Below are 23,501 nucleotides of genomic sequence, written 5' to 3'. Positions count from 1 at the left end.
CAATTCAAATTTACTTTTCAAGAATTATCAAAAAAGTTAAGCAGTTATACCTAGTCAGCAAGTCGAAAAAAACGTATTTTTAGGAATTTAAAAAAAAACTGTTAGGTATTTTTATTTCATCGATTCTTTATCATAATATATATCTATCAAAGAAGTTTTCATAATTTTTTCAGTTAAAAATATCGAGAAATGGAATAGGCACAGTACCTATTTTCGAGAGACATCTTTTTTCGGAGGCGCTTGGCGGTGAGCAAGATTACTCGAAACTGGATCATCTGAAATAAAAAATTCAAAAAAGGATTTAGCTTTCGTATGAATTCAAATTCAACACGAATCTCTTTATTTGGATACTGATTTCCTTATAAAACCTCTTATATCAGAAGTCAATAATTCTTTTGAAATTGACTCACTGGTTTTCTCTCTCTCTCTCTCTTCCCATTATATTAAATTTAACTAAATATAATTATAGTAATTCATAAATTCGTAAACATAAATGTCATAAAAAATAGAGAGAGAGAAAGAGAGAGAGAGAAAAGGCTGATTTTAAACAAATTTACAGCTTATTAATACGTTAAGTTTGCTCTATAAAAAAAATATAATTATAGAATTTTTTTAAATTTATTTTTTTCTATTATATCGATTATGTTCATGAACACTTTAAACACTAAAATTTATTTTAAATATTTAACATCTTGTTTTTATGATTTAAATCATAAAAATATCCTCCTGTAATATGCGTATGTTATACATGTTTTTTGATGATGTATTTCGAAAAGGCACCGAAAGATATGTTATAAGCCAGTGAGTATTAATTATAATATAAAATAATTGTGTAAAAGGGGCAAAAAGGATAACACATAGAATGCACAATAATCATATCTATGTATAATATCTGAAGTTTTCTTCTAAGCTTTATTTAAATAGAATTTCTTTTATTTTAATTGGGAAAATACAGATATAGTTATATATACAGATATAAATATAAATTAATTAAGCTTTATAAAATTAATTTAATAATTTAAGAATTATAGATTATATTGTATAATAGAAAAAAGAAATGACGGATATATAAAGATAAATATGAATTCTTTAGTAATAGAAGGTAAATTAATTACATAAAAGAAAATTAAGTTATGTTAGAATTAAGATGTAACCTAATTTATATTTTGCAATAAGACATATCAATTTTTATTTTTAATTTTACTATTTTAATATTACATATGTAGACATTTCGCTAAATATATATTAGCAAAATATGGAATATTATATATATGTAGTATATTAGTAAGATATTTAATTAATAACATGTAATAATATTGAGTTTAATTGACAATTTTATTTTATGCAGAACGATTCTCGCGTATTCGATTGGAACAACATACTAAAATATTTGCATCTATGTGTCCCGATGAAATCCTTGATCATTATGACAATTATAAAACCAGAGAATATCAAACGACGTTGTTACTCGGTGACGTTTCAGGTTGAAAATTATCCAACTAATTGTTCGACTTTTATATATTATGTGTAATTGATATTATTATCGTAGCATTATCATATTTGTAATTTTAATTCTATGCAGGTTTCACAGATCTCACAGAAAAATATACAAAAACTGGTGTCGGCGGTCCATCCAAATTGTCGGAAACTTTAAACAGCTACATCGGTGCGATGGTGCAAGAAATTCTCTCACATAATGGCGATGTGGTGAAATTTTCGGGCGATGCATTTATAGTAATGTGGAAACTTCAAGAAGGAATGTTTATGCGTGATATTGCGACAGAAGCAATGCAAACCGCCTGTGTCATACAGAAACATTTCGGAACTTACGAAACCGATGTCGGTGTAACGCTTAAAGGTTCAAATGCACTAAAAATTTGATAAAGCGTCGTATTTTAACATTTTAGATACTCACTATCAAAAATTATGAATCAAATTGTAATAAAATTTAATAATATATAATTGAAAAATTTATATATTTTTTAATAAAAGAATCACTTATGATAGATTACATACATATATCGAAACCGACACATATACACACACCTACAATTTTCCAAAATTAAGTCTGTTATATTTTCGATAGTAAAACTTGCCATTGCTTCTGGAAAAACGTACTTTACATCTATTGGTGATCCAAAAACGATGTCGTATTATGTTATTACTGGAAAACCTGTCTGGGATGTAAAACACGCCGAAACACTATGTCGGTAATATTATAAACTTTTTTATTTTAATATTTTAATATTATAAAATTTCTTATAAGTCGGCCAAATAAATAAAAATTATTTATATATTTATTTTTATATTTATAGTTTTAAATCTATGTGAACTGCATATTAAAAAATTAGTGTCTCTCTTTGTCTATATAAACTGCATATTAAAAATATAGTGACTCTTTCAATTTATTTATTGTATTTTATTGTTTTTATGGAAATAATAATAGGAAAAGAATACTTTATAAAAGAATAATTTATTTATTTCGACCTAGGGGAGGCGATATTCTAGTGGCACCCAGTAGCTGGCAATGGGCAAATCCTAATGAGTATATTCACGAAAAGTTACCGGATGGCATACATACTTTAATCATAGCCTGCTCAGCAATGTGGTATCAATCTAAAGCTCATGATATACAGAATAGCATTGAAAATGGCGCGTAATTTCATATTTTAAACAAGGAATGGATGTTTTAAATCTTTTAAGTAATGCGCATAATTTCAATCATTAGATGACAGAGATATCGAATTACAACGTAGAGATTTCATCAATTTAACATCATTCAATTCCGAAATAACTTTGACAGATCGGATAGACAATAGTTGGAAAGAACATGATTTTGAACAAGTCGATTATAGTCGTGAGTTTATAAAGAATACAAATGTACAATATCCGCGTCATGCTTTTTTTACATTATTTCGAAATATGAAGATCATTACGAATTATGCAGTGAGGCCCAAGGTCATTAAGGTAGCTAAAGCCCAATTAAAAGATTCATTGAGAAGCTATATCCCCAGACCAGTGATACGATCTGTAGAATTGGATGAACCTATGGAACATCTTACAGAAATGAGACAAGTAGTCATACTCTTCATTAATGTCATCACAGATGTATATAAGGGAAGATTGATCTCGCTCGTTGACACAGCTTATAAATTAGTCTGCGAGTAAGTGAGATTACAAAGTCATCGCTTCCTGTCTTTTTTATTATTTATAATTATATTAAAAATTGCTACACAGTTTTAGTCACATATAAATGCGGCAAGTTGTGAATAATTTTATTCATTACAATTTGTTGAACAAAAATTCAAAGAAAAATTATTCGTGGTTATGTTTTAACGATGTTGCATAATTAACAATATTTTTCATCAAGAGTAATCTCCGAAATGCATGGATGCGTGAACAAGACGTCTCTCTTTGACAAAGATCTGATATTCCTCTGCATATTCGGATTACGAGGTGACAAACATGAGTTGGAATCGCAGATTGGATTGAGATGCGCCAGCAGACTGCGGCAAGATCTTCTAGAGATGATGAATGTAAAATCAGTGACGATTGCCGTTACAACTGGAATGACGTATTGCGGTGTAATCGGTCACGTTTTACGAAGGGAGTATACTGTCATCGGAATGTCGGTGAACAAGGCGGCGCGTTTGATGGTCGCGTACAATAATAAAGTAACTGGATTATAAAGATATAAGATTATTCACTTTCCGTTTATATTCTAATTGTGCATACATTCTAATTATGTTATGTAAATAAATCTAGCTATTAAATTCTGGTAATTAAAAATTAAATTAAAAAAATTAAATTAAAACTTAAATGCGCTACGATAATAAATTATCAGTACAGATTATTTTTTAACAGAGAGAGTAAATTTTAACATTATGATTAAAAGTGATAAAAATATTCAATTTAGCTCTTTTATATTAATGTAGTTTTTTTTTAGGTGGTGTGCGATCGTGAAAGTTTCCTGCACTCTCGTCTCGAAGCGAGACATTTTATATTGCAAGAGCCGAGGCATTTGAAAGGAATCACGAACATTGGTCCTGTCTACGAATTTCAGGAGCAGATGAAGTAATTTTTTAATAATTATCATATATATATCTTTGTAAAACATTATGTAACATTTGTCACTAATGCGACAAGTTGACGCATTGTTGCAGATTTACTGATTCTGAATTAACATGGAGCAATTATCCATTGCTCGGTCGAGAAATAGAGATCAAGATTTTCCAACAGATGTTAACGAATATGATAGAATATTCTTCCGGAGACATAACAACAAAGCATTTAAAACCCGATTACAACACGCTAGTTATAAAGTAAATATTAATTTAATATTTCTAAAAAGTTTCAATTTTCATTTAGTGTTAATTTTTAATAATGTTAAAAATATTCAATTTATTCTTAATCGTCAGAGGCGAGCCAAGAATCGGTAAAACAAGATTGTTGGATGAAATCGCACAGAATATTCCCACAAATATACCATATAATTATATCTCCCTAGTGATGAGCGACGCTAAGGTAGACAAGATCTTTTATTTAATTTAATTTATATAATTTCAAAAACACACATAAAATATATAAAAATATTCCTCTTTTATATTTTAATTGAAAATTGTTAGTTACACTTATTTATCACTAATTCTTCTAATCAAATTTTGAAGATCGGTGCTAAATTAGATAGAAACTAATGATTTCTCTTTTTTAGTACAGGTTTCTTATAATCTAATCCGCATGATCTTCTCCAAGCCACTGAATTTTCACATCGCCACTAGTTCCAAAGAACGCGAGGATAGATTAGTATTAGAATTAGGCCAATTACGTGAACCAGAGTTTCTTTGCACCCTCAATCAACCCTTTAATGTTCGTTTTGCAATGAGCCCACGTTACAAAGCACTATCAGTAGACCAGAAACACAAGGTGCTAACTAAGTTTCTGCTGAAGCTGATAAAACGTTGCTTCACGGAGCTATGGGTGATGATTATCGATGATGCCCAATACGGGGATAATGAATCCATGTCATTGTTTCACACAATGACTAAGCGGAACATGCTCTTTTTTGTTCTCAGTATTGGACATAAACTAAGCGGAGAATACGAAGTGCATCCTGCCATTTTGGAAAGAGCACGAGTATGAATATCAATTAAAACAAAAATTATTATACATATAAGTATTATATTTCTTGAAGCGTTTGTGTGAATGTTATTTTTTATTATTGTATATTCTAAATTTGTGTATTATGAAAAGTTTAGTTTATTTTATATTTAGATAGGAATGTGTGGGGGGGGGGAGATCATATGACAAGAAATTACGATTTTAAAATTACACTTAAAATTTGTTTTTTAACAAAATATATATTTTTTACATTTATAATTGAGTAAAGAAACGTATTCACAAATATGTAAATTATTTTTTATTATTAATAGATTATAGAATTAAGTTACATAGACAAGTGGTATCATGCAGCACTAGCATGTCAAATTCTTCATGTGTACGGAATTCCTCCTGAACTCGAAAAGTTAGTCATTTTGAATATGCAAATAATATTTAATAAAAAATACATAAGGATTTTTACTTAAATTTATAATTTATGTATCTATGTCTGTGTTCTTGTTTTTATAGATTGATCCAAGAAAAAAGTTTTGGTAATCCAGGATGGATAGAGAGTTATTTGATAAGCCTTACGCAATCTGGCAGTCTTTTGATAGTTTACAAACGCAAAACGATAGCTGAAGAAATGGGTTATGTGCTTCCTCCCACTGTTATGTTGAAAAGGTAAGATCTAATTTTAATTCCAGATTCTAATTTATTCGATAATACTTTCTTTGAAAATAAAATTAAAATATTCTATTACAATATATAAAATAAAACTATATAAAAGTTTAAAGTTCATTAATACGGAATATAGATTGACATGACATTTTTTATAAATATTCTTTTATAGAGATGGTATTTTTACAAACATTTTTCATCATAATAATTACAAATATAAAGTAATATTATATAACACAATATATTATTTATTAAATATAATATATTAATATATTAAATTAATAGTAATTAGTAATAAAATTATTACAAATGCATATCAATCAGTAATTTATTTAGATTTGTTTCAGAAGATATTATGAAGAAAAATGACAATAACGAAGAAGATCGTTCAGACAAATGGAAGATGTATCGGACAAGTTATCGAGTAAAGGAGAAAGAGGAATTTCCTTTTTCCTCATAATAATTTTATAACAAGTACCAATGATTAACCAATGATTAACAAGTTTAATATGTAATATAATTTCAGAATGGTCCAATATCTTTGTTAACTCTACAAAGAAGTGCTATCCATGAACCAGAAGCAATTGATGACGAAGAAAAGATTGCCATTTGTAAATTCGCGAAAGATTTTATACCAGAGGAAGGAAATGCTGAAATGACAATGGACGGTAAAAAATTAATAATTATTATTTATCAATTTATGTATAAAGTCCACAGTTTTTAAAAAAATATTTTACATATTTATGTATTTTTCTTTATTTGAACAATTTTAGTATTTGTATATATATATATTTTTTTTATTATTATTTTATTGACACTTTATATACAATTATCTGTTTTCTAATATAAAGCAATAATATAAAGCAATGAAATTTGGTTATAATATAATTGTATATTATATGATGCCAGTAATGATCTTGAAGCTTTTCGACTCATTAACACCATTGGATCAGCTACTACTAAAATGCGCATCAGTGTTGGGAGAAATTATTAATAGAGATATGCTACGATATCTAATGCAAGATAAATCTGCGAGAGAAATTGGACTCGGTAAACAAGTCAAGAAAATGCAAATATTATTTAAAAATTTTAAAAGATCTTCTAAAGTAATATATTTAGAAAATACCATATATTATTTCATCTTTTATAATAATATGCAATTGACTATACATATGTATGTATATGTGATTAAAAAAAAACTGTTCAAGATAATATTTATTTTTATCTCTCGTAGCCATTCAGAAACTCTTTGAAATTCGAATTTTTGGATGCGCACGGGGTGATTTCACTACAAGTGGTAGACCATTAGTATTTTATAGAAATATAAAAAGGATTAGCATTGAGCCCGAAATTACATGCGATTGTATAGGTCTCATAATACGAGGTACATTAAACATAAGTTTGTATAAGATCGTGTATCTTAATGTTTTCTATATTTAATGTCTTCTATATATAATGATGAAAATTTATTTAGATGAACTAGCTGACCTACCACGATATGCATCTTGCGGTTTGATACGTTTCAAAATGTCAATGTTTCGCGAAACTACGTACAGGTATTGATAGTTTTATTATTGCTTTATAATTCCAATTAATTGTAATAATGGTCCAATAGTTAGATATCTTAAATCAACGTTTTCAAATTCTATTTCGAGTAAATAATACTTTAAATATTAATAAATTTATATACGAAGATCACTCACGGAAAATCAAAAGATAGAACTGCACAGTAAAGCATTAAAATATCTTCAACAACATACCAGACGATGTATGGCATGTGGCGAGTTAAATTTTGCAAGATTATTAGGCAAAACAACCGTCCAAAAAATTAAAAAGAGAAAGGCAACTATCGAACTTCCTGAAACGTATCAACTTGAAGAAGTAACTTACACTCTCAAAGAAGAGGCAAATAACGGTACCATATATATTGTATAGAATCTAAATCTGAGCCTAGATTGAATCGCACTTATAATGTAAACATCTTAAAATTAACAAAAATTTTAGTATGATGTTAAGAATAATAATATGTGTGTATATATCAATAATATATAAAGTTAACTATCTCTTCTAATAATATATAAATAAGATATGCAACAAGAAGAAACACCGATTTGTCTCAATATTTTACGGAAAATCAGGAAGCCAATCAAGACCTTCTCCAATGTTGATTTCGCCAACTGCCAATGCCACCTTATATTAATAACTGTTTATGCGCAAATGTTGGATCACTGTCAAGGAATCGGTGAGTCAACGTGAACAAAAGAGAGAGAGAGAGAGAGAGAGAAAGAGAGAGCGAAATATTTTTTCTTATTTTTTTAATCGTATAATCAATTGCATATTTTTATATATTTAATTTATATATTTATAAGTCACATAAATTTAACTGCTTTGTTTTCATTAGGAAAGCCAGACATAATCTTGATAGCAATTTTGGAATTTGTGGAAATTTGTTTGGTAGATAACAATGTGCCTCAAGCTCGCAGACTTCTGAATGATGCTGAAGTTGTGCTTCAGCAAGTAAGATAGGATAAAAATATCTAGGAAAACAAAAAATAAAGTTAAAAGAAATAAGTTCTGATGATGATTTTTAATGATAGATGTCCGAAGTTCATAAAGAAGAATCAATATTCCTATCTTATATCACCGCAAAAATCCGAACGCTTCAAGGTAGATGCCATCTAGAAAGTGGTCTACTTTCCGAAGCGAGGAAAAAACTGAACGAAGCAATAAACAGTTTGGGTTATTATTTTCCACAACACAAATTCTCGATTAATGTGAAGTCGACGATTCAACTCGAGTTGTTAAGATGGAAATTAATTTGTCCCAAAACCGACACCACCGATGAACTTACTACGAATTATATCGAGCAATTGGCTACTTGCTTAGCTTTAATGTTTGAAGTTTTTAGGGTAAAGATCGTTGTTTTCTTCCGCCAAGATATTCGAGTTTAATAGAGTTACAGTTTATTAAAAAAATAAATTATTTCATTTCATGTTTATTATTCTTATTATTTAGTATTAAATAATATTAAAAATATTAATTAATATTAAAACTTATTTAATACTAAATTTTATAGAATTACTTACTAATGAATATTTGCAGGGAACAAGAGGAATGAAGAAACATGCACGATTAGCAGCTATATGGAGCTTGAATGCTGCGTTAGATTCGTCGAGAGATTTTCTCACGCTCTGCACATCGTTTACGAATATGATGATTACTACGCACGTCTATCAAAAAAGGTGCCTCGCCAGAAAAAAATAATTAGAGCAAATCTTTATTTTAATTTCATAAACATTCATAATTTCATAACAATTATTTCAGATATCAGAATATCATTATACTTTACATTTGTAGCGTTAATCGTATATAATTTTTTTTTCTATAAGAAATAATAGTTACTTTAATATTTGTATGCAGGTCAGTTACTTCTTATTTAGAAAAACAGGCTCTCTACATATGTGCAACAAAAGGGGATTTTCTCGAATTCCAAGAGCTCGAAGGCATCGCCGAGCTTTATGCTGGAATATTTTTCTCACGATGGTTGAGAGGAGAGATTACAAAAGCTATCAGAATCGGCTTTATTGTGACAAGGATGGCGCAAACCATGAATTCCATATTTCTTAAAACGCTCGTACTACCTAGATTAGCGTATTTGCTTATGATTTCTCGTCGTCATTCTGAAGTGGTAGTTTTGTTGAGAGAATTGGGTAAGCTTTATTATAATTGTTTAAAATGGATAGTCTTCTTAATAAATGGAGTCTATCGAATACAATAAACTATATAAGCAAATATTTATTATTAATTAATTGCATACGGAAGCATATTCAAAATTTTAACATAGAATTCGCATCGCAAAATGACTTGGAGAAATCGAGCCGCACATGGTACTATGCTACTTGCGCCGACGTGCAACTCGACACAGGCATCACGATTCTGTCATTTCGAAATTGCGAACAATATTATCTTAAGGAAGGGGAATCTATAATCAGCCTGCACGATCCCGAAGCGGAGAGACGATATTTTACCTCCATGTGGCTATGGTAAATACGAGAATTTTGTGAATTATAACAATTAAGATCGAAAAATAAATAATTATTATGGTTATTAAAATTAAAGCTCCTGAGATACGTTCTGACATATGTTATAAAAGGTGTATCAGAGCGCAGCAGTGGGACGCTGTGAAAGTTTGGAACAGCAGGAATGTGACAGCCGAGAGCGTGGTGGACGAGCACAAGGTGGCGGCGACGATTACCGCGTTGAAGAAACTCGAGGGGCTGCTACTTTTGTACGGTAATAAAAAAAAAATGTAAGAGTACTCAATCGTTACCCGATATTCGTATTTCCAAGATAAAGTCACAAACTTGCAGTGCGGGAAATTACTAACAGGAACATCAACGCGATAAGTACAATGGCAGAAATTAAAAATAAACTCAGACAAATTGAGAAAATGATAGAAGTTGTAAAAATTGCAATTCCCAGGTATTAAAAAAATTACTAGTTGATCTTACCTATTTATGTGTATTATGAAAATGAAGTTTCACATAACTATATTATATATATTATATACATAATTTCAAATATTAGAATAAATATATCAATGATTATAATTTTAAATAATTTTTTTAAGTATAATATATGAAATTGTGTTTTTAGAATATTACAATTTTAATTCAAGTCTTTTATGAAAATAATTATGCTACTGAAATATTCGCAGATATATGTTAATGAAAGCTTACTATTATATGATCCAATCGCGAAAAAGTGCTGCGGTAAATATGTTACGACAAACGAAGAAATTATCTATGAAGGTAGATAACAGAATGATTTATACATGGGCAAATCATTGTCAACAGGTATAATATGATTTTCATTGTAATTTAATGTAATTTTGATAGTTAAATTTCATTACATTATTTATTCAGGATTGGTTGGGCGCCATGTCTTCAGTACAGGAAGATTTGTGGAAAGAGAAAACTATTGAATTAGATTATGAACAGGACGAAGTAAATGCTAACGATTCGACAATGATACCTTTTACATTTCCCTTGCCAAAATATCTTTTATGAATACTTATAACATATTATATTATATGTGTGAGAAAATGTTTACGCTATATATATATATATATATATATATATATATATATATATATATGATAAAATAATAAATCAATTATAGAAACTGGTGAATTGTATTTCCTATTTTAAAGACTCTCATGTTTTAAATTAAAATAGGAAAATGTTTTTTTATCTTAAAAGATAAAATCTTAAAATTAAAGCGTTTGAAGTTTAGGCCGTAATGTAAAAAGAATATTTCTTAATTCTGGACACCCTATGTCTAAACGTAAACACATATAAAAAAAAAGAGAAAAATATGATCTAGAAAGAGTTTGTTTACATTTTACATAGTCATGTTCTCTATCTCTAAATATCGAGTTGTTAGTTTCTAGTTCATCTCTCGAAGTAATAAGATCACGGTGGTAAGATTATAGATATATTTCTATTATTAACAACTTCTAGTGATAAATAATTAGATAATTACGATAATTATTACAAAAAATTATATTCTCTATACAATTTAACTATATTTAAATGAATCACATTGAAATGGAACACTCATATGTATACATGTATCTCTTTAAAGATAAAAGAATATCTATATAAAATATAATTTAATTGCTTCTAAACAACACAACAGTATTTTTTCAATATTAATTTATTCCAAATCGAGGTAACTAATAGACGACTTTAATATACATATAAGATTATGTCATTGTACAATATCATATTGATTTTAAATTCGAAAGAAAAGTAATCTAGAAATGAGATATATGTTTAAAGTTATATCACATTTTTGCTCTACATTAATACATATTATATAATATTAAAGATATTTGATACTGTCTATATATCTCATATTCTATAATTGTATTCTATAATTCATATTCTATATATTCTTAGTCTATGTAGTGTATGTAGATATTTTTCATAATTTGCAAATATTTAATATTCAGTAAACCAGCAACCATTAAATTACAAATAATGCTAATCTTCGTTGTTGTAACCAATATATACATTATGATTGTCAATATAGAATGAAAGATTAGTTAATGATTCGATTCGCAATCAGTTCAATTTACTTATGTGTATAAAAAAGAGATAATATACATAAAAAATCCGGACACAAAAATGTTAAAAGGCTTCTACCTAAAAGTCGATAAATCATCTTTAAATCGTTTTTCAAATGACTTGTAAAGATGTCTAAAAAATTCAAATAAATTTAATTTCTTTCGTTGCTCGTTCCAGTCAATAAAAATATAAACATCTTACGCGATATGCAAACATGAAAATTATGTAATACATTTAAGTTTGTCTTAATGCCAATTACAATATGCAAAATATAGAAACACATGATTCTTCAAAATTATTTAAATTACATATGTCCTTCACATATTTTATTTTCGAAAGAAGTATTTTTAAACGTTCTATGATAATACATCTTTGATAATAGTCACTCTGATTCTGTCTATTCAAATACATACTATTTTCCAATTAAAATGTACTTTTTAGAATTATCAAAAAAGTTAATTCCTTTTTATGCAGAATTAGTAAGAACTAATAAAAAACATATTGTATTTTTTATATTCGTACTTTCTTTATGTAATAATTATAAAAATATTTTAAATATAAAAATATTTTTTTTGTTCTATTACATCTTATTTATTGTTCGTTTTTTGACGAAGAAAATATTCTTGTAGATACTTGAAATCATCTGACATGGCATTTATAATATTATTGCTAAATAGCTGTTTAATATTCATCGGCACGACAGCTAATTTTAACGAAAGTGCGGAAAAAGACTACACGGTTTTGATTAATGATCGATCAAATCATACCGAGACAATAATACCTAATCACTATAGTATCAAGCTAACACCGCATATTGAAGAAGACAATGCAAATGTATTTAAATTTTCTGGTGAGATCGACATTGTAATAGAAATTCTTTATCCAACACAAAACATAAATCTGCATGCACAACAACCTAATGTAGAAATAAATCAATTCATACTGGTAAAAATAAATGATAATCAGGTGAAAACCAAGCTAAATATAAGTGATCAATCTAACACAATTTATTATCTAACGAATTATGCATATCAACCTGAAACGCAAATTTTCACCATTTATTTTAACACTACAATGTTACAAGGGAAATACATATTGAAAATGACATTTAAGAGCACTCTAAATAGCAACAAAGAAGATGGAATTTTTCTCTCTGAAACAAACAAGAAGAAAAATAAAACGTGAGTGAATTAAAATGTTGAAAGCGCAATGTCATAAAATAATATAAAGACCATTTATATATCTGTTCTTTTAAAATCATTTCCAAAAATTCATACCGATCTAAATAGATAGTAGAATGTAGCTTTACGATAATACACAAAATTTTTTTCTAATATCTAAATATAATGACATATTTTTACATAATTGTGAAATATTATTTCAAAGATAAAAAATCTACTTTTTTATCATATTACTTTCATATTGCAACTTTAGAGATTAATTTTGGAAATTTAAATATATTATTTATAGATAGAAATTTTTGAATGTAAAAGTACTAATTATTTCATTTACACACACACACACATATTTTACATTTTACAAAAATATTATAAAAATTTTATAAAAATATATATTATACTAAATTTTATTTAGAACAAAAAAAAACATAATACAGTAAAATCTAAAAATTGCAATGTAAATTGATGACAATGATCAAATATGTTATATATTGTTCTCCCTATAATTATTCGTAAATTGTGTTTGAATATATTCTATAGCTTTTAATACGTGAATAATAGTTGAAAATTTATTCTTAACAATGTTAAGTTAATGTTATGTCTAATCTTAACAATGAATCGTTTAAATTTTGATAGGTGGTTGATCGCAACGGATTTCCAATTTATTAATGCTCGACGAATGTTGCCATGTTGGGACAAACCGGCATTGAAGGCTACATTTCACATTGCTATAAAACATCATAAAAACTACACAGCTTTGTCGAATATGCCAGTACGAAAACTGCACGAGGGTAGAAATAATATGACATGGACGATATTTCACGATACTCCTGAAATGCCCATATATCTCGTGGCAATTGTGCTATGTAAAGATCCTTTCCTTTCCACCCGCATATTGCACGAAGAATTGACATTTCCACATATAAAATTCAAACAGATTTTATTAAAAGATTTCATTCTGAATTCACCGATACCTAATTATTATGGTGACTTAAATCGGGTCACCAATAATTGGTACGAACAATATTCAGTACAAATAAGATTTGCACAGATAATTGCTGAATCTGTCTCACAGCTTTTCAGAATTGAATGGACGCTCTCGTTGCTGAATATTGAAATGATTACAAAAATAGATCATATTGCAATTTCAGATTTACGAGATGATAGCATACAATATTGGGGTCTCATCTTTTATAGGTAATACATACATATAATTGGACAAATTAATTCACTAATTATTTTATTTATTATTTTAATCTATTATATATTTATTTTATTTCATTATTAAATTATTGTTAGCATTCATAAAATTAGAAAATTCAATAGCATATATTTTTATAGCTAGAAAAATAAATCACGATATATGACACATATATTATACATATATGATACATATATTAATGAATTTTGAGATAAACATGAGTTTATCATATATCGTTGCTAAATATACATTGAAATATATATTACATTGAAAATAATATATTACATTGAAAATAATATATTTTTATTTCTAAATTGATGTAAACATGGAAATTATTTATAGGAATTTAAATTTCAATTTTGAAGCCGCATAAACTTGTGATTTCTATTTCGTATTTTCCTATCATATCAATAGATTGCTTATTGTAATGATATTTTATCTCTCATATTAGAAGAAGATTGAATCAAATATTGTAATCGAAATTATATATCGTGATTTAAATTCTTATATCAAATTATTGGGAACACATGCATATTTTCGTTTTAAATAAACATACACAATTTACTTTATATATATGTAGAATATAATAATGAAAAATATAAGATATATATAATTGCATCTTTTTATATATTATATCATTTTCTTATATAAAGATACAAAATATCTTATTTTCTTATCATATTTTCGTAATCATATTATTTATGAATAACTTTTAGGAAAGCAAATATTATCTATAGAGAACACAGAGATCCTGTTGCTCGCAAATTCGACGTAGCGCGCTTAGTAGCACGAGAAATTACACATCAGTGGTTTGGTAATATGGTCAGTCCATCTTCCTGGTCTTATCTCTGGATGAATGATGGTATTGCTATATTATTGGGAATGGATACCATTAACAAGGTTTTTAAATATATTTTTTAATATTTAGTTTATTCACACATTTAAAATAAACGCATATTATGATGTAAAAATGTAAAATATAAAAAATTCTTATAAAATTTATAGAAATATTTTTTTTAAGTCTTAAAATGCTCAATTCTTTTAAATATTATAAATAAAAAAAAACTCTCAAGATTTAAGCAAACAGTATTATACATTCGTCAACAAAATTATCGTATAGGTAATTTCTCCGTCGTAATAACTCCGTCGAAAATGGTCATATTTGAAAAAAATTTTTTTATTCTCAAGCTTAAAGCCTCTATTTTAAAAATTATTTGTCAGATTTAGAATTTGTCCTTCCTCCACCCCTCTCCTCATCTCCTTAAAAAGTAAAGACGTGTTTCGTCTCCAAAAAATTACATAATTACATAATTTCCGCATTCCACGGAAATAAATTTTTTTCGTAAATTTCATGCATGAGCGTCTGCAAGAGATTATTCGAAGAAGAGGCAGCAATACACATTTTTAAGTGTGAACATTTCCATATTCCCGTTCTCCACACGATACATCAAATTTACGAAAAAAAACTGTACAAATTTCATTTTTTTTAAATACACATATAAAAGTCCATATTTTATGATGATTATCATGAAATTTGCGAAAAAAATTTATTCCCGTGGAATGCAATTAATTTGCAATTTTTTGGAGATGAAACATATCCTTACTTTTAAGGAGATGACAAGAGGGAAGGGGAAGGATAAATCTATAATATAAATTCTAAATCTGACAAATGATTTTTAAAATAGAGGCTTTAAGCTTGAGAATAAAAAAAAATTTTTTTTAATGACCATTTTTGACAGAATTAAACGTATTTGAAGTTATACGAAAATTTGACATGAAATTACCTATGCGAAAATTTTGTTGAGTGTACATTTAAGAATGATATTAATGATTTTTAATAAATTTTTACAATATCTTTAAATTAATAATATATAACAAATAGTATATAATTATTTTTAATAATGAACAGAACCACTGACACATAATTTAATGCTAACACCTATTCCTATTAAATATTCAAATACTATATACACATATATATGTACACACACACACACACATTATGGGCGCGCGCGCGCGCGTGTATGTATAATATAATTTAATTATATCAATACTTTCATTCATAGATTTTTGAAAAGTTGCGAATATTGGATTTATTTGTAGTTCAAATTCAACACGAATCTCTTCATTTGGATACTAATTCCCTTATAAAACCTCTTATATCAGAAGTCAATAATCCTTCTGAAATAGATCCTTTTTCTCGTTTTATTAAAGGTAAATTTAAGTAACTATAATTATAGTAATTCATAAATTCGTGAACATAAATGTCATAAAAAAATAGAGAGAGAGAGAAAGCTGATTTTAAACAAATTTACAGCTTATTACAGTAAATTTATACATTAAGTTTGCTCTATAAAAAAAATATAATTATACAATTTTTTAAAATTAATTTTTTTTCTATTATATCGATTATGTTCACGAATATTTTGAAAACTGAAATTTATTTTAAATTTATTTTAAATATTTAACATCTTATTTTCCTGTTTTTATGATTTAAATCATAGCTCCTGTAATATTGCGCATGTTATACATGCTGTTGAATGATGCATTTCGAAAAGGCATCGAAAGATATGTTATAAACCAGTGAGTATTAATTATAATATAAAATAATGGTGTAAAAGAGGCAAAAAAGATAACACATAGAATGCACAATAATCACATTTTCTCTAATGCAATTCATTGCATCATTTTTATTGTCTCAATAATATAAAATTTTATAAACTTAGTCAATTTAGATCAGCAGTTCCCAATGATTTATGGATCGCTATACAAACTGAAATAACTTATTCATATGTGCATATTAGCCCGAGGGTAATTGATACACCGATAATTAATGTATCACTGATAATAGATGCTTGGACAAATCAAATGCATTATCCTATATTGAATGTAAAACGAGATTATTTTGATGCTAAAGAAGTGACAATATCGGTGGAAAATAATATATCAGAGCAAGATAATTGGTTTATATTTGTGACCATCACTACTGAAACTGAACACGATTTTACCAATTTTTTACGTGCCTATTGGATAAAACTTACACCGAAAAGTTATCCATATATCATACTTACTCAACAAAAAGAAAATGATTGGATAATAGTCAATTTACAACAAATAGGTAAATATTAATCGGATAATACCATCTATTTTATATAATCAAAGTTTTACATCAATTCACACATTTTTATTTGTATTATATATATATATATATATATATATATATATATACATATATATATAATATAAGAATACAAGCATATCACATATTTCATAATGACATTCGATAAAATATAGCATAGAAAATGTTTTACGTTTTATATTGCTATTTTGAGTTTATAGTAAATTCTTTCTTGCATATAATTGATCTATTTATTAGCATTTATGTAAAAAAAATTAATTTAATTATATGTGAAATTTTATTTACTCCTTCATACAACAATTAACTAGATAAAATAAATTTATAAATAATTCGTACAGATTACAATTTTTTCTGTAATAAAGATTACACGCTATGCGTGTAATCTATTGAAACTTTTGTATTCTTTAAAAAATAAAAGAAAAGAAAATACGTTTTCCCAGGAATTTTTTCTTATCAAAGAAAATAAATCTTATCAAAAGGATCTCATATAATTGGTAAAATTTATTTATTTTACGGTAGGATATTATCGCGTTAATTATGATCCTGAAAATTGGCACAAAATCGCGAATTATTTGAATTCTCGACAATATTCAAACATACATATTCTTAATCGTGCTCAAATCATCGATGATGCATTTCATCTTATGGAATCAGGCAAACTCCATTCTTCCATATTTTGGAAGCTCACAAGCTATCTAAAGCGAGAAAAAGATTACATAGCATGGTATCCTATGATCAAAGCTTTCGAATATATGTCGAGAATCTTTCTACTTACTTCATTCGGAAAAGTTACAGAAATTAAGGTAAATAGCAAAACAGATTTCTCTTTAACATAAAAAATGTTATGCATAAATTCATATAAAGCATAAAAATAACTTGAAAGAAAATGTAATATATCTCTGTCTACAAAAAAATCAGTTTCAGTTTTTACATAACTTCATATTTATATTAAAGATAGAATAATATTTTTTTATAAATAACAAAAAGTACTACTACAAAATTCAAAATATTATTTATTGATTTTGTAGAAAAATATGGGCAATATATTGTATACAGTTCTTCAAAAAATAGGATACGATGAAGTTTCTGTCGATAATGACTTTACTAAATGTTTAATACAAGAAGCTGCAAAGTGGGCATGTACTTTTGAGCTTCCGGATTGCATAAATACAGCCCATCATAAATTGACACATCACCTCAAAGATGATTTTGGAAAGAATGAGTAATTTTTTTTTATAAAATCATAATTCTTTCCATAATCACTCATTTTTCCTGTGAATATATACATATTGCAAATATATCTTAAAATTATTTTTAATTAAGAGAGAATTAAATAGAATAATTTTTTATAACGGATTTTTATTTATTTTTCTATATATTTTATGTTAGACTTATGCCATGGTGGAGAAAATGGACGTACTGTAAAGGTATGATGATAGCGAGCTTTGAGACTTGGTTAAAAACATTAAATTTATGGAAGAAGACACAAGATAATAAAATTTTGGACTATTTGACTTGTACTAACAATTTTGAAATAATCTTTTCATATTTATCGCGAACAATGAATGAACATGACTTCAAAAGTACCACAATATTATTTCAAGCAACCGAACATATTTCTATCTTTTTTTCTATTGTTGCTAAACATGCAAGGAATAATGAAATACTTGAATACATATTAAACAATTTTAAAGCAATTAAACCTAGGTAATGGTTTTTTTTTCATAAATGTGTTTATAATTACTGTAGCTATTTGTAACCACAAAGATTTACCACATGTAATAATGTTAATTATGAAATTGTTTTATTTGTGTAGAGAAACCAGTACAATTGCAGCATTAACTCATATTATAAATAATGTGTATACTAAGGAACAACTCGAAAAGGTAAATTACACCCAGATAATCTATATTTATTTATATTCTTTTAATCAAGCTGGTCTTTATCTTTGTACATACCATATATGTATTAACGTATGAAAGTTTATACCATGAAAAAAAGAATATTATATTAGAGTAGAGCCTTATTGTATTTATTAATTTGTTTATTATAATAAATGTTACTTTGATAACGCGACGACTTGAAATTATTATTACTATAATAGTAAATGTTAAAATAATACGTTTTAGATAAAGAAATTCGTGAACAAGAATGTAAACGAATTAAATTTGGATGTTCAACGCAAAACAGAAATACGCTGGTCTCAAATCATGCGTTTGATAAACTATCATTTAATTTTTTAAAATCTGACGATATCATAAAAATGGATAACCAATCGATGGGAGATAACTGCAATGCTCTCATTTATGACATAATTATATATATAATAAGTAAAATTCTATATTATTTTTTCTCTTATTTTTAATTCTCTTATTTCATATGATTTGTCTGCTATTAATTATTTTCTTTACTTTAATCATTTTTAATATCTTTGTAATATTATAATTATTGTATATTAATTTTAATATTACAACACATCACTAATTTGTGTAAAGTTACATAAAGTTTAATATTAATTATAAATTTTTCTTGTAACGTAAGTATTAATATTAATTTCAAATTTTAAATAACTGTAAAATATTAACATTTACATGTTGTTTTTAGATTCAAAGTTAATATTAACATTTATATTACAATTTCCATATTAAAATAAAGTAAAATATGATAGAGATTAAAAATTTTAATATGATATCTATCATATTAAAATAAAATTTTAATATAATAGATATCATATTAAAATAAATATTACTTCTTATATAAATTAGTAATATGTTATATTATTGTAATTAACATAATAATAAGAAATATATATATATATATATATATGTACAGAATTATATATTATAAATATTATTATAATATTATTATAATAATATATTATAAAATATTTTATATTATTATTAAAAAATTTTTTAATATTTGTATTCATATGTTTATTTTTATGTCAATATTTTTAATGATTGTTATATATATTTAAAACATATAATACATCTATATTTTTTCTTCAGTAAATGGAGATGTGTATGATATATAACTATAAGACTACGATAAGACTATACTGGAACTTTCTATTAATTTTATACAAAATAAATTGTATGAGAAACGAGAAATATTTGAAAAAAAAAAAATATTTTACAACAACCTATTTATATATGTTTTAACAACCTATATATATGTTAGTACCTTTCTAGAGATTAAGTATATAATGTATAATGTCCTAGTTAGATTAAGAATTATGTGAAAGTATTATAGTATTGATAATAAAAAGAAAAAAATTTTAATATATAAATTAATTTCTTATGGAAGATAGAAAATTATAATGGATAATATTGATAGTTCATGTACTATATGCACTGTTTAGAATTACTAATATTTTATTTGTTGTATACATTGATTTTATTTCAAGATTTAAAATCTATTAATATCACTACCAGCCTCGAATTGGACTTTGTGAAGCCGAGGTTACAATCCATGATTTGTAATCTCTCTTCTTAACTTTTACTTGTTTGTGCCTCGGATGTGTTTTACACATCACATACCACCTTTCTTGTCTGCATACAAAATAACAATCCTTGCAACGAAGTTGCAAGCGGCCTTTAGTTTTTAAGCCATATACTGAATTACATACAGGTAAAATTGGTTGCAGAAAAGAGGATATGCTATGATTGATACCGCTGTTAGGTGAATAATTTAATTTCTGCTTGTCGCATATATAGTGAATTCTATGAAACAATATATTTTGAGCAATTCCAGTTGTTAAAAATTTTGGAGCAATAGAATCAATTGCTTGATGCACTGATCTAAGAATTAGACCAACATTCATTTTTGCTGTAAAAAAAATAAAATATGTATTAATAAATGCAATTGTGGATCTTTTAATCATTTCTTATATCTCGAATAAGAAAAATAATACAAGTATATGTAAAGGAAATTGTTAATTTCTTGATAAGAATGGAAAATTCAATTAGAAAAAATTTACTAACCTAATTTTTTTTTCAATAATCCAAAATTTTAAACATAATGCAAATTAATTCTTTGCAATATTAAAAACTTTAAGCACTGAGAATTTAATTACTTATATCGATATATATATGTATATATACATTTATTTATGAAAAACAGTAGAAAAATAACGTATATCAAATTGACATTAATATTTACATTAGCGATATTTATATTAGTGTTTATTATGATTAAACTTACTTGTTAGAAAATAGCACACACAATTATCCGTATAAATTTATCACCTTCTAAAAATATGCAAGAATTAATAATTTTGCTCCATGTACAAAATTATGTCCGAGATTGCTTTTTGATTCTAAAAGGCTGACATCTCATGTGCAATAGTGGCATCAAGATACATATTCTGATTGGCTGACAGAAAAATGTCTATGATGCTGAGTCTATCTTTATTCAGTGTCTAAAGCGGCCTTTTCATTGACGCTACTTTTTAGCATCAATGAAATTGCACCTTAACAGTTGGCAGCCCTACGAGATAGGCTGTGCAGCACTGCGCGTATATAAAATAAATTTGAAATCGCTTCTAGCCTAACCATCTTCACGCGATCGACTTTATTTGAATTGCACGGCATCGCATCGAATTATGATGCGGCGCCGATTTGTTCGAACGTAATTCAGGACATCGCGATGCTGTATAAGCGTCGAATAAGCACGAATTGTTACGCAAATATGATAAATCACATCTACTCACCGTTTACCGGCTGTTCCACAGGCCGCTCCACTCGCTCGCCTCGGGACGTCCCATTCCGATCTTGATGCACACGATATCATCAACGCGAACGCGCGACACTTTATTCGGCACTCCCGATATTCGCTCGCATCCGATAATCATCATCAAGGGCACAAATAACGCGACGCGACTTCGCTCCATCTTCGCGATCGCGCTATCACTGAACTGTGAAAAATAGCTGTCGCGCACTTTCACCGACATATTATGAAAGTCGCGCGATCATCCTTGGACACTTTCGACGCTCTTTCACTCGCGATATTCGTTTAAAAACGGTTAAAAGACGCGAAAAATGCGGACGTACGACGATCCGTATAACTGCGTATGACTCCGATTCACGTATGACGCGTATGACGTAGCAGTCACGCGCCAACATGGCGGCCGAACCAGTGCGCAGAAACGAATGCGCAGTGGTTCGGCCGCCATGTTGGCGCGTGACTGCTACGTCATACGCGTCACTGCTACGTCATACGCGTCATACGTGAATCGGAGTCATACGCAGTTACACGGATCGTCGTACGTCCGCATTTTTCGCGTCTTTTAACCGTTTTTAAACGAATATCGCGAGTGAAAGAGCGTTGAAAGTGTCCAAGGATGATCGCGCGACTTTCATAATATGTCGGTGAAAGTGCGCGACAGCTATTTTTCACAGTTCAGTGATAGCGCGATCGCGAAGATGGAGCGAAGTCGCGTCGCGTTATTTGCGCCCTTGATGATGATTATCGGCTACAAGTGAATATCGGGAGTGCCGAATAAAGTGTCGCGCGTTCGCGTTGATGATATCGTGTGAGTTTGTGCGCATAAAGATCGGAATTGGACGTCCCGAGGCGAGCGAGTGGAGCGGCCTGTGGAACAGCTAGCCGGTGAACGGTGAGTAGATGTGATTTATCATATTTGAGTGACAATTCGTGCTCATTCGACACTTATACAGCATCGCGATGTCCCGAATTACGTTCGAACAAATCGGCGCCGCATCATAATTCGATGCGATGCCGTGCAATTCAAATAAAGTCGATCGCGTGAAGATGGTTAGGCTAGAAGCGATTTCAAATTTATTTTATATACGCGCAGTGCTGCACAGCCTATCTCGTAGGGCTGCCAACTGTTAAGGTGCGGCCTCATTGACGCTAAAAAGTAGCGTCAATGAAAAGGCCGCTTTTCACACTGAAAAAGTTGAAACTGTTTGAACTTTATTTTATTGACGCCATATCTAGTGAAAGTCTAGTGATTTTAATTTGCCGCTGGTTTCTAGCGTCAATGAAATTGCACCTTAAAGCGGCCTTTTCATTGACGCTACTTTTTAGCGTCAATGAAAAGGCCGCTTAATGGA

General features: G+C 27.9%; 2 protein-coding genes across 2 annotated transcripts; both read left to right on the top strand.

Moving 5' to 3' along the window:
- The first annotated feature begins 1,080 nt into the window (after window positions 1-1,080).
- On the top strand, window positions 1,081-10,844 carry LOC105255259 (adenylate cyclase type 10). Its single transcript, XM_025411736.1, has 29 exons — window positions 1,081-1,102; window positions 1,349-1,483; window positions 1,583-1,858; window positions 2,087-2,210; window positions 2,492-2,652; window positions 2,813-3,164; window positions 3,371-3,674; window positions 3,947-4,074; window positions 4,164-4,322; window positions 4,419-4,524; window positions 4,717-5,133; window positions 5,430-5,521; window positions 5,626-5,778; window positions 6,112-6,199; window positions 6,302-6,443; window positions 6,685-6,825; window positions 7,010-7,159; window positions 7,250-7,331; window positions 7,470-7,690; window positions 7,862-8,017; window positions 8,177-8,292; window positions 8,373-8,693; window positions 8,878-9,017; window positions 9,196-9,485; window positions 9,620-9,818; window positions 9,929-10,068; window positions 10,146-10,257; window positions 10,493-10,631; window positions 10,701-10,844. Exons 1-29 carry the CDS (start codon window positions 1,081-1,083, stop codon window positions 10,842-10,844), a joined length of 5,010 nt encoding a protein of 1,669 aa, XP_025267521.1.
- Window positions 10,845-11,234: 390 nt separating this feature from the next.
- On the top strand, window positions 11,235-19,756 carry LOC105255260 (aminopeptidase N-like). Its single transcript, XM_025411816.1, has 12 exons — window positions 11,235-11,257; window positions 12,536-13,087; window positions 13,721-14,281; window positions 15,002-15,185; window positions 16,352-16,499; window positions 16,790-16,868; window positions 17,012-17,403; window positions 17,944-18,227; window positions 18,453-18,646; window positions 18,814-19,131; window positions 19,241-19,310; window positions 19,554-19,756. Exons 2-12 carry the CDS (start codon window positions 12,555-12,557, stop codon window positions 19,665-19,667), a joined length of 2,877 nt encoding a protein of 958 aa, XP_025267601.1. The 5' UTR covers window positions 11,235-11,257; window positions 12,536-12,554; the 3' UTR covers window positions 19,668-19,756.
- Window positions 19,757-23,501: the final 3,745 nt, after the last annotated feature.

The sequence above is a fragment of the Camponotus floridanus genome, unplaced genomic scaffold, assembly GCF_003227725.1.
Source record: "Camponotus floridanus strain SB8 unplaced genomic scaffold, Cflo_v7.5 scaffold43, whole genome shotgun sequence".
NCBI lineage: Eukaryota > Metazoa > Arthropoda > Insecta > Hymenoptera > Formicidae > Camponotus > Camponotus floridanus.
This window is presented reverse-complemented; position numbering and strand designations above follow the sequence as displayed.